Here is a 12,944-nt window from a genome sequence, read left to right as displayed (position 1 = left end):
TTTCAGTAATAACACTCTGCTTAGGAAGTCTGCTGTAGACTGTACTTACAATGACAATTTAAGCCATTCTACTTCCAGTTCAGCGAGTTGTGAAACCTGTGTTGTAGAACAAGTTTGGAGTCCTTCATACAGGAAAATCCTGAGTATTAAAGGTTTTCTGCAGCTCAGCTTCAAATATGTAAAGTTCAGTGAAACAATAATATCATCAGTAGGACCCCTACTGAATTAGATACAGCTCTTACTTGCGTTGGCAGATGTGGCTTACAGAAATCCCAACATGCTCTTTAGAAAATGCAGATCTCTAAAACAGTGTATCTCATCAACTTCCTATTTTGAAGATCCATTTACCTCTACAAGTTTAGTATTTAAGGTTCAGATAGTTCTTATGTAAATAGTTAATATTTCTTGCACATTCTCCAGTCTAGCAACCCATGGTTTGCATGTTGGGATAGAAGTAGTTCCTTAGCCATGCTGGTTCTGTTCACACATTTGTAATAGCTTGATTTGCTCTAAATAAAATATACACCACAAAATGACTGGGCAGGACATCAGTGGAATATTATTTTGAGTATAAAACCATGAATAAAAATGTTAAAATATGACTTTGAACATGAGAATTTAGATATATTTCACAAATGCAGTAATGTCAATAATCTAGAAACTGAATGTCAGGTTGAACTCTGCAGTAGTTCATCATACCTATTTAACATGATTTAACATCTAATTAAACTCACTCACTTGTCACCTTCAGAAAAGCGACTCAGCAGTATAGATATATAGTAGATACATACCTGGTCTAAGATGCCCCACTGTATCAGCTAAGCTTCCTTTTTTAACTTTGGTGATAAATGCGCAGAGTCGACCTGATTCAGTCATCTTTCCTCCTACTACCTGTTTCAAAGAGGAAGTATTTTCATAGAATGAAAATTACTTTAAATGACTTAAATGTTCTCACAACAGAAGGAAGAATTCAATTATTTCCTTGCTTTTCAGGTAGCCCAGGTAAGACAGATACACTTGAAAAAAAACACCACAGAATTTTGGCTATGACAGGTTATGTTTGTACCTATTCCGTCTATTTGTGTGATTTAAACACAATGCAAATACAGAATGCTAAAGCTTTTAAACTTTAGCAAATATATGTATAGTATTCACTGTGTTATAAATTACCACCCCCCAAAAAAGTAAGGTATTGGTCATTAGACTGTTTACTTCAATACTTTTTAACTGTAAACAGATATATTAATGTAACAGAACTCATGATGTTCACACTAAGCATCAAATGCCTCAATTTATCAAATTCACCTTGGCTAGGCAAGTCAGGTGAAAATACTTGTCATACTGAAGATTTTTCTACAGGAAACTTCAACAGGTTTGACTTTACTATTTATCTTACAATCAGGAGATTCACATATCAGAATTGGTTATAACGGCACAATCTTCAAATTCTTCAGGTTTCTTAACAGTTTTCATTTTGGAATTTAAAATTTGTAATACTAGATGCAGTTTAGGTTACTTTCAATAATATAAACATTTGAAAATTCAGGTCAGGAATAACTGCTGAAAATCACTCTTTTCAGATGTCTATTGAGATTAAAAAGTAGTTACTCTTGAATCTAAACTATTCTTGAATCTCAGTGAAGAGTTCATCTTTACAATAGAAGATTTTAGAATTTTAAACATAGAAGTTTAAACAAAAAGTACTTCATAGTACTCTTAGGCACTGTTAGCCTCTTCTCTTGCATTTTCTGACATTAAGACAATAGCACACATACCAAAAGTGACAGTTAACTGGCTTCCCCACTGACTTCAAAGTAAAACCGTTTGTCAATTAAATAAAAAATTCAAAAATTTGCAAAGCATGTTAGTGTATGTTATAAGTAACTACACAGACTTAATCCCTACTTACAGTGCATGACTATAGCCTAATCTGTGTACCCAAAGCGAAGTCAGTGTCACGCTAAATAAAGAATGGAGAATTAATCAAACTTCTTAACGATTTCTCACAACAAGGATGTTGAATCAAAATAAATACATGCTTGTTTCTTTTACTGTGTATAATTCATTCTCATTCTTGTACTAATATTGCTGGAACTACAAATAATAATATCACATGAAAATGAGATCAAGATATGAGCTAAAAATAGCTTAATAATGTGTTTGAAGAGTACTGCATCACAAAAAAGATGCAAACGCATTACTTTGTGATAATATAAAATAAATATTAAATAATTTTCAGTCTTGTGTATTTAAAATGTAGCAAACCAAACAACCAGAGGGGAAAAAAATCCAGAAACAGGCTCTTCTATTGGCAGACTCTGCTCTGGATTAAAATGTGCTTAACTTCCAGATGTCCCCCAGATCTTCAAAAGATATAATTTATTTTCCACATTTCTCCCCTCTTTTGGTGAACAGAAGTTATACCATGGTGCAATGCTCGATATTGAAGAAAGCAGCCAGGGCTTGGCTTGCCCAGCAAGGATGCAATTAGTACCCTTGCAGAGCAGAAATTCCCAGCAAACTTGTGAAAACATGTCTAGTCTTTCAGAAAAAAAGAAATTTTTGAGCCTGTCAGGGACCCCCTAAGATTAATCTTGGTAATTGAATATAAAATGGCTCTATATTGTAATTTTGAGAATGATAAGGCATTATAGATATTGGTATGCATACACTATATAACATGAGAATACTTTCATTATAAACATAGCTAGTTTAACTGAAAGAGTTGTTAGTTCCAAAATTATTCATTACCAACCTTCAATCCAAGCATTGCTCCTGAGTCTCTAGGCACACTTCCATCTTTTAGTCGTTTATTTAACAAAATCCGACCAATGAGACGGTCTCCATCTTTGGATGGTTGCCAAGTTACTGGATGCTATCGTATGGTGTTAATGGAAAATACAGTGAATAGGATTTTAAAGAAAAATATTTCAGTAATACTTTTCATTTCCTGATATATTTTTAAAAAACCATGAAAGTATTATGATTACACTAGTATTTAATGTAATAGAATGACAGAAAACTGTGCTGGAAAAGATTTATTTGGATATATAGTCCATCACAATGTATGTATAATATTTAACAACATTATCTATTTTACTAAATCCAATTTGTAAATATGTAGACTGAACTTTTCATCTTGATTAGACAGACATAGACAACTATACATAGTTATCTACACACAATGACAATCACACCTGAGTAGTGACAAAAACAACTGTAGAGGTCTAATATAAGAGAAAAAGAAGTTTAACTCAAACTGAAAAAGAAGTTTAACTCAAAACAGAAATTTGATGTGAGACATTTCTTCTTTTTCCACTATTCCAAACATGTTAGTTTTCTCTTAGACTGACAAACTTTTTCAGTGTTTTACTCTCTCTCAGTAGTAGTACATTAAAAATTATAGAATACATTAAAAGGTATAGTCATTACTCTATTTAAATGTATTGTTTGTTTTTTGGAATAATTACTTCACATATGAAGCATAGTTACAGTGAACGTTATTATTCCGTTACTATACATGGGCACAGTTATCCTTGTATATTGGCATAATTAATAAAATTTTTACATTTTATTTTGTGTAATCATAGCACTTTTTCACAGAAAAATACTATTTCATGCTCTATTTCATGCAAAATTAGCAGGCACAGACAAATCTGCTCCCATTACAACTAATAACTCTAAAAAGATTTATCATAATCTCCACCAAAGAGAAAGCAAAAATAAAAAATACCAAAGCAGATGGCAAAGCCTTTAATTCTGCACAATACTGCACAAAAATGGCATGGCAACAAAACAAAAGAACAACCATGACAGTAAAAGGGAAAAAAGAAAAACAACTTTTCTGTGCAGAGAGACCCAATTTTCTCCCTTTTTCACCTGGGGTTTAAACTATTAATTTAATTTCAGCCCCAGGAGTTTGAACATAGTAAATCAAATAGGCCAATCAGTAGAATCCTTATTGTTAATTACTTTATACTTGAAGGTAATACCATGATATGCTATTATGCAACCATAAGAACCACATTCCTTTATGCCTCTCAATTTTTTTCTTAGGCTGCCAAACAGTAAAAGCTGCAAGCATGCAGAGACTTTTCATTTGTTTTTCTTTTCTGCACCTTAAGAAATGCTACATCGTCTCTAGAAACACCCTATCTTTTATTTTATGCACTATTTTAATGAGTGACAGAGAGCAAACAAAGACCAAATGAGCAGGTTAAAATGCAGGCTCCATAACTCAGTACCTTCTCGCTATGGCTATGTTCCTCGTTTAGAGTTGTGCTACTACACGTATCTACCCCAGAGTCTTTTATCTGAGGCTCAGACCATTCCAAGTCCTCTTCCAAAGAGTGGCCACCAAAGCACACCATTTTCTTTTGCCTCTCGGATAAGGTGTTAGAATCCGACAAAACTGCCTGCTCACTAGTTTTTCTTTTTCCCCTTTGACTGTCCCCTATAGGTGTGGGATAAAAAAAAGGATACAAAAAAGAAAACATGCAAAAGTGTAAATAAAACAAAGGAAATGTGAAATGATAAAGGAAACTAAATGGTAAGGCTCCACATGTCTCACCAAAGACATTGGGGATGCCTCACTGCTATGCCAAGACGTATGGTCCAACCAGTTGTAATCCATGTCTCCTGCGAGAATCAGACAAACAAGATAGTGCAGTAAAGGAAAGGTGAAAGAAAGGACAGACAAAGATACAGTAAAGTTGTAAAGACTTCTGATTAGCCTATCCAATTCATACCATCTGCTAGCAGGACTTGCAAAGTGCTTCCAAGAAAAAGTTAAGGATCCAACAACAGAGTACATGGAATATGAAATACAGTGAGGAAGGAGGTACATTTGTGTGTGTCTATGTGTCCCTAAAATTATGTAGAGTGTAAAGCATCATTGCTTTAGAGTTTTTAACTGTCCTATAAAATTACTTACAGTAAATTAAATGAAAAGGCAAATGGTATTGTATTCCTAACAGAATTTTCAGAAAGGAAAGCATTTGAATACAGAATAGGTTTTCATCATAATCTAAAGAAACAGTTATGTCTTAAGGAACATATTTCTTTGCTCTTCATACACAAACTAGTATTTATTCTAATCACTTTAATAAAATACTTAAAACACTGGTAATCTATATTCAGCTGTATATTAGATGATGTTTTGAGGAAGGTCAAATGATCTGGTAAATATGATACACTGATAAGAAAAACATAGAAACTATTTTTAGAATAAAAAGCATATTAACTTTGCTTGAAATTCCCAGAGAAATGTCTACTGGTTAAGTATCAGGAAGATTTCTAGTAAGTACAGATACCTCATAAGTGGGAATAAATGTGTAGGGTTTTGACAAAATATATATATCTTTTATAGAATCAGAATTTAACCTGTATGGCAGACAGGAAGAAAGGTTTAAAAAAACAGTTTTAAAGAAAAGGTCTAAATTAATGCTGCTGTCCATAGAACTGGAGAATGACTCATGTATTTTAATAAAACATTCTCTTTTATGTAGGTACTTTAAATTGTAAATTATGCCCACACATTTTGCGTTATTACATTTCTCTCTCTCTCTTTTATTTTTCTCACCACTGTTACTACATATTACATGAAAAATATTTTGTTACTACATGCTACATAATATTTTGATACTGTTGTATGCAGGAAAAAAATGTTGACTTTTCTATTTAACTACATGACCAAAAGAACACTAAACAAAACTAGTTCTGCTCTTTTTAGCACAGACCACAAACATTTTTCTATTATTTCCATTACTTCAGATCCTGCTTTGACATTGCACAACTTACTCCTCTGAAACTACATCAGTAAGTTGGTGAAATATAACTAATAGGTCTAATCACAGTCTTAGCATTTGTCTAGAAAACCTTACAGAGAGGATGTGAAGATACAGCCCCATAAAACTAAGTGACAAAAAGCTAATACATGATTTAAAAAAAGTAAAATATAGTCTCCTCAGAGGGATATTATGTACAATGAGAAAAATGATCCTTTTTCACTTGTTTTTCTCTGAATATAGACTTGCATATGCTATATGGAAAAAAAAATCAACCCTCATTTTCATTTTAAAGAAGGAAATGTACAGAATACAAAGGTTTTCTTTACAAAAAGACACTTTGAACTTAGTCCCTTACATTTTACAGAAACATTGTAGCGTATTAAATATCCTTTGATTTCATAAAAACAGTGGTAAAGGGACCTCATAAAATGATTTTGAAGCTTTAATTCATTCATATTTTCTAAGTAGTAAATAGGCCTGCTGTAAATGTATTAACTGTGGTTCTTGATTCTTGAAAGGAAGATAACATTTTAAAATGGGAAATTCTCACCAAAACTGCTTTCTCATGACTGTTAACATCTTGACTATATTACAGATAAAAGTGTGGCTATCCCACTAAAGGGAAAAGAAATATTCTTCTGAAAGCTAATAACATTTTGCAAAAGGTACTTCTGCCATGGAATTTCCAGTGCTGTCTTACTTTGGCCTCCAAAGACATTGCTTCAGGGGAGCTGAGTGAAATCATCAGCGAGGTCATGAAGATCTAGCCTTTACTGCATAAATATACATTTAGAGCTATCCAGAAGATAGCAAGAGTTCCAGTCTACATATTGCCTATTCACAAATCCTGGTTTTAAAACACATTTAAAAATTAATCTTAAGTGAGAAAACCTCATCTCATTACAGTAATGATGACTTCTCAGCCCTAACTGCATGAACTAAAGGCACATGAGCCCATACTGGTTTTTACCAGCAGTTATTTTCTGTGTCATCAATACAACTGCTGTACCCAAAACCAGTCTGACTAAAAAAGTTGTAATTTGGTTCCCTATAATTTGGTATCTAAACTAGGAGCAGAGCACTGAAATGTAATGGGCTTTATAAGCAGAGCAGTTAAAACTGTTCATTCTCACTGATTCCAACTCCTGACTATTTCTGCGAAATGGTGTATTTTCATTGAAATTACGAAATTTAAATGTAGATATCTACCATTAGGCATTAAGAATCTACCACTACAAATTACTGGCCATTTTTTAAGCTTTTAAAATTCTCAGCAACAATCTCGACTATCACTTATTATCCAAAAGTCACCAGAAAGGAATCCAGGAGTATAGCTATTATGTTCTTGCTGTTCTACAGTGAACATAGCAGTTTACCTGTACTTTATGAAACCATCATGGCTTTACCAGCTCTACTATTCATGCCTTTTCACATATCAATTATACATTTTTGTATGAGCTTGTCAAGAGCAAGGATTCCTATCAAACTGAACTTTCACTTGTGTATCTACATAGAAATTAATCTCTTAAAAATGGGAAAATAACTTATTGAAAATTTGAGGCCCCTGAGGTGTACTGACCATGTACATATTCCCACTGCAAATGTGCATACACCTAGTCACCAAAAACTGGTCTAATCTTCACTTGCTACTCGCATGTCCACAATATGTGCATATAGGTACACAAAGACAGAAATTAAATTAGCTTTACAGTAACCGTGCTTTACAGTACAGATGTGCTGTACATACATAAGTTCATCCTATAGGTGTTTATATGAGCAAATGTTGAGCAGTGTTAGGCTCTAACATTCTGGCATATGCACACCCACATTTGAAACATACACACTGACTTTCAGTTAGAGAAAGAAATTCTGGATCCTTTTTTTTTTTAAATAGAGTTATCCAAAATAGTAACCTACATACATTAATGCATACAATAATATGTGATATCACATATTACTTAAGTTATTGAGCATGATAAATTATTGAGTGATAACTTAAAATTTTAAAAACTTTCCAGTAAAAGTAAAATACATTGGTTATTTTCCTACTATATAACTTCCAATTTCTCTCTGCTTTCGGGGGGGGGGGGGGGGGGGGGGGGTGGAAATTATCTTAAGGTAAGTCTTTTTACATCCTGTTAGAGAAATTTTACAGCCAACTCTCAAATATACTGAATATAGGAACCTCTAATTCTTTTACCCAAACTTCGGATATTCATTTTACAGAACTGTACATCTGAATTAATCAGCCTATGCTCTTCTAACAATCAGTGAAAGGAAACAGATCTTTTTAAGGTGTGGTTTGTTTGAGCTGGTTTAGACATGTACTTCCACATGAGGTAAATCATACCTTTGTCATACCCAAAATGTCTTATTTCTCCTCCACTGCTTATAAAGGAGGTCTCAGGGGCTCAGGGGCTCAAAGATGGTCATCATCTTTTCATCAGGAGGATCCTGCTATGCTAAACTACTATTTTGATGCTGTCTCAACTATTTGTTTACATATACATGAAAATACCGAAATTATCACAGAAAGGACTCAGGACTTTTCAAGCTCTCATAGAAGGCAAGTCTACTGGACTGATTTTATACAATTAGAAATAGCAGGTATTTCTTTTATTATGTCATTTGAACAGGGTATCTGTCCTAGTTTTGGCTGGGATAGAGTTAACCGTCTTCCCAGTAGCTGGTATAGTGCTATGTCTTGGGTTCAGTATGAGAACAATGTTGATAACACACTGATGTTTGCAGTTGTTGCTAAGTAATGTTTACTCTAAAGTCAAGGATTTTTCAGCTTCTCACGCCCAGCCAGCAAGAAGGCTGGAGGGGCACAAGAAGTTGGCACAGGACACAGCCAGGGCAGCTGACCCAAAGTTGCCAAAGGGGTATTCCATACCATGTGATGTCATGCCCAGTATATAAACCGGGGGGAGTTGGCCTAGGGGAGGATGGCTGCTCGGGAACTAATTGGGCATCAGTCAGTGAGTGGTGAGCAATTGCATTGTGCATCACTTGTATATTCCAATCCTTTTATTATTATTATTATTATAATTTTATTATTGTTATTACTATCATTATTAGTCTCTTCCTTTCTGTTCTAGTAAACTGTTCTTATATCAACCCACAAGTTTTACTTTTTTTTCCAATTCTCTCCCCCATCCCACAGGGTCAGGGTGGAGTGAATGAGCAGCTGCATGGTGCTTAGTTGCTGGCTGGGGTTAAACCGTGACAGTATCATATACCCTCTTTTTCACTCTTCACCTTAGCAATGGTGACTAAAGGGATCTTTGGACCAGTTTCTTGTGTTCAAGTCTTTAAACATAGGTCCGAGGCTCAGCTGCTGGTGTAACTGATTCCTGCTTAGTAAAAAAGTTTCCAAGAGTCCTTTCACCCATGCATTACTATATGGGTGCATACACATACTATATGTGTCCAAGATTAGACACATTTAGCCCAGCATACCCAAGGCATTAGCACATAGAAATTACTTGCATTTTAAAAGATCCAGTTATTTTGCAGCAACAGATAACTCTTTATCAAATGGTAAGCCCTGAACCTAAACCTGCACAGAGGAACTCATGCAAAGTTGAGCCTGTGCCTGATCAAAGTACTCCTGCTTCTTGCTCTACTATTTTCCCCTCTCCTTTTTGTCAACATGTAGAAAGCTGACTTTCTTTTTAATTTAGTTGTGTCTCACGGTAAATACTAATTATTCTAAAATTAAAATGATAAGAAAATAAGCAACAACTCCATCCACAGACTTTTGTTCATATCTGTACTCTTTTTTCCATTAAAACATGTAGCTGTATGTTTCAAAAAAATTGTCATAGAGGTTAGAAATTATAAAGCCCTTGTAGATCATCTAGATTTTGCCCGTAACACTGTATTAAGTCATCTAAATGACAGGTCTAAATACGATCAGAGTTAATAAAATGCAATCGAACTATTATTAATAAAATATTTAAACTTATAAAAATATAGCCAGGATGACTGTCTGGAAGCCCTGTAGTGTATCACATTTCTATGAGAGACATGTATTGCTTAGTACACCCACACTTTTTTGAGGTAAAATGAATGACTCTATAAAATCACTGGACATAAATTTTTCAAGTGCAAGTTCCAAAAATATTAAAATCCTGACTGGGTAAATGATTTGTGAAATTTTGTAAAATTAAAAGTAATACATGTAAGACATATAGTTCTTTGTTTCCCTACAAGAAAAATCGTTAAACCATAATCTTTCTGTAACAAAGACACTGTAGTTTTAATTCTGACTACCAGAGAAAGCACTTGCTAGTCTCTTAGATATTTTTCTTCCGCAATTGCAGATGCTTTATTATTGAGAATATGTGCATTTACGGTGTGCAGCAGAAATGACTTGGGAAAAAATGTCACCTCGTTGACAAATTATATAAGCTATAATTTCAAAGCCATCTTTCATGGAAATAGGAACTAATATATTACTAAGCAAGATACAATCTTAGCTAATGTCGTTATAACAGCATTCAGATGCCTCACGAGTTCAAGAGTGCAGCTAGATACAAGAAAGGACATATGTGAGGTCTGCTCTTATTAATGTCAGTAAGCTCTATGTGTATATGGAACATGGTCAAATCAGGTTGGGAGAAAAATCACATCAGTGACCTAGCCTTTCTGTATAATTGGTGTTAAGCTGAAACCTTTGTAAGCTTACTGATGTTTAGCATGTTTGGCTCATTTTCTTTAGCCAAGACAAAATAGGCAGAGGATAAGATTTTCTTCTCCACCCAGGAACCCACAGCAATGGGAACTTTGAATGACAGTGTATATTTAAAAGAATTCCAGTACATTTCCGTTCCCCTTACATTTTAACGTTTGATTATGTATTTTTTGCTTTTTAGAACAGCTTTCCCACCCAGAAATATGGTAGCTAAGTATCTTTTAAAAGTCACTAAGTAATTTGAATCTAACCTACACAGTGTGTGTCTGCTCTTTCTTGAGTGTTGTCCAAGTTCATGGTCAAGTTCAAAACCATTTATCTTCTAAACAGTTTAGACATAAGATGCTCAATTTAATTGGCTCTTCTAACATACAGAGTCATTTCAGATGCTCTGAGATGCACAAAACCTTCACATAGGATATATGGATGACCCATGCCCTTTCTATCTAAACCAAGACCTATCTAAACCAGAAAGTTCTTTCCTTGGTAAATTAAAAACATCATCTTGCTTTGAACCAAGTAAAACAAGAACATTTCCTCAAATTCAAATCTCACTGTCAAAAAAGGACAGGTCATATAACTTTAAATTCTTCAAGCTGTGAAGTCTACCTGACTACATAGAGCATGCTGAACGCATACTACATCCTTACTACGTGGGCCAATGACTTTCCATATGTGACAATTTATAATGGGGACTCAGTTCACCACTGCCAGTTGATATCTTCTTAATATTCAAGTTTCTCGGATTTGCACACCTTTGTTATGTTCCCTGCTACTCTATTTATGATAAGATCAAGGAAAACTGGAACTAATTAAGCATGATATCCTATGAATTTCTCTCTTGTGTGATTGTCTTTAAGACTGTCTTAGGAAGATATTTATTCCAGATTACACTTTTGACCCTACTTCTGGCATTTTCACTTTTCCACTTCTTCCTTCTCTTCTCTCTGTAGGAAGTTTTGAGCTTATGCCTGGAAAAGGAAATTCCTTCAGCAGAATACAAAGGAAAACACACTTTGGAAAGCTCAGATAGGACAGTATTTCTGGATCATGCACAGTAGTAATTAAAAACAATTTACTACTTTTTTATTATTATTCTAAATAGTCTAAATTTTCAGTCCCTTCTTACAGGATATACCTTTTTCCTTTTTCTTCCCTCTTCACATCCGCAAAGACCATACATATGTTCATGGGCTGACCTCACACATTTACTTGCTTATCTGTCATTACCATGCATCCCTCTACCCTAGGGTTCCAACTGACAGCTTCATTGCAAATTCTTCACTGTCTCAGGCTTGGCACCAATATCAGCAATACCACCTTGCCTACACCTGAATGAGGGACCCGTTTAAAGAGGAAACAAACACTATTAGTAATGCAGGGGAGAATAAAACCTATTAGTACTATTAAAGAATCCCCTATCTGGCCCTTGTTCCAGCAGCTCAGTCTTCTCTAACACTGTGATGATATTCCCATCAACTAAAAGTAGATAGCCTAGTTAGGTGTCCTGAATGAGCCTACCTCTCTTCACAGACTAGTCTACTGAAGTTAACAAGCTCTTGGATATAATGCACACAAGAATTAACTGGTGGCTGGAAGATGAGAAAAACCCCCTATGTTTCCCAAAATGCTGGCTCAGAAAAATGAGTCACCTTGGAAAACAAATGCTAAGAAGCACAGTTCTGTCATACAAGCATAGAAGATCCAATGGTTCTATGACATGTTGGAGCCGCTGCACAACTAGGAACCGATTTGCACATGCACAACAAATTCCTTCCTCAGACTTTTAAAATAGTCCAGGCAAATTCAACTGCCTTGCCGCCAACAGCAAGGCAACAGTAAAACCTGACGAACTCATTGGAAACAAGCCTTATAGCACCCTGGAAGAGAATGCAGTTTATAATTGGAGCTCTACGAAAATTTGTGAGAAACAGCTGCAATGTTTAAGAATAAGGTTTGGGTCTTGTGTGCTCGTGATGCCTATTTCTGTTAGATTTTTCTTTTCATTACAATTTTATTTACACTCAAGAAAGGAGGCTTGGTTAAACTGAAGAAATAAGTAGCTTCAGGAAAACTCTATTAAGCATTAGTAAACATATTTACTTATCCAGTTCACTTTGTGCTGGCTTACCCCGTATTCAGCTTTCAGTTTCTTCATACATCCTGAAGTTGTGACTTTGGCAAAATGACTGTCAGAGTAGCTCCAACAAGGCTGCCTGGCATCTGGAAGTCTCAGGGGCCTAGGATTTACTGCACATGCACTGAATCCTAAATGTGAACCTATTTCTATTTGGATATTTTGGACAGACATATGAGCTCTCTACCTTTGAGAGGCAGTGTTTAACCAGGTGCATTTTAACTTCTTTTAGAAATGGGCATCTTCTGACACAGAGTCTATACCAATGTTTTCTTCAAATAATACATTTAAGACTACTAGAACAGCTAAAGCCAATGCA

The 12,944-nt window shown here is 34.9% G+C and overlaps 1 protein-coding gene across 48 annotated transcripts in view; it reads right to left on the bottom strand.

The window, feature by feature from the left end:
* The window catches only part of RIMS2 (regulating synaptic membrane exocytosis 2), a 489,705-nt gene that overhangs the window by 226,055 nt on the left and 250,706 nt on the right, over positions 1–12,944 (bottom strand). For 37 of the 48 annotated variants that reach the window (XM_049817916.1, XM_049817521.1, XM_049817538.1 and 34 more), the window contains 3 exons: positions 4,245–4,453; positions 2,756–2,875; positions 792–891 (listed from right to left, as the gene is read on the bottom strand). In XM_049817916.1, the coding sequence (XP_049673873.1) occupies positions 792–891; positions 2,756–2,875; positions 4,245–4,453 (429 nt within the window). Of the gene's footprint in view, positions 1–791; positions 892–2,755; positions 2,876–4,244; positions 4,454–4,570; positions 4,639–12,944 lie in introns of all 48 variants that reach the window. The other 11 variants (XM_049817677.1, XM_049817709.1, XM_049817754.1 and 8 more) reach the window with 1 other exon arrangement.

This window comes from Accipiter gentilis, chromosome 2 (assembly GCF_929443795.1).
Source record: "Accipiter gentilis chromosome 2, bAccGen1.1, whole genome shotgun sequence".
In the NCBI taxonomy this organism is placed as follows: domain Eukaryota; kingdom Metazoa; phylum Chordata; class Aves; order Accipitriformes; family Accipitridae; genus Astur; species Astur gentilis.
The sequence above is the reverse complement of the archived record's forward strand: the minus strand, read 5'-3'. Positions and strand labels throughout refer to the sequence as shown.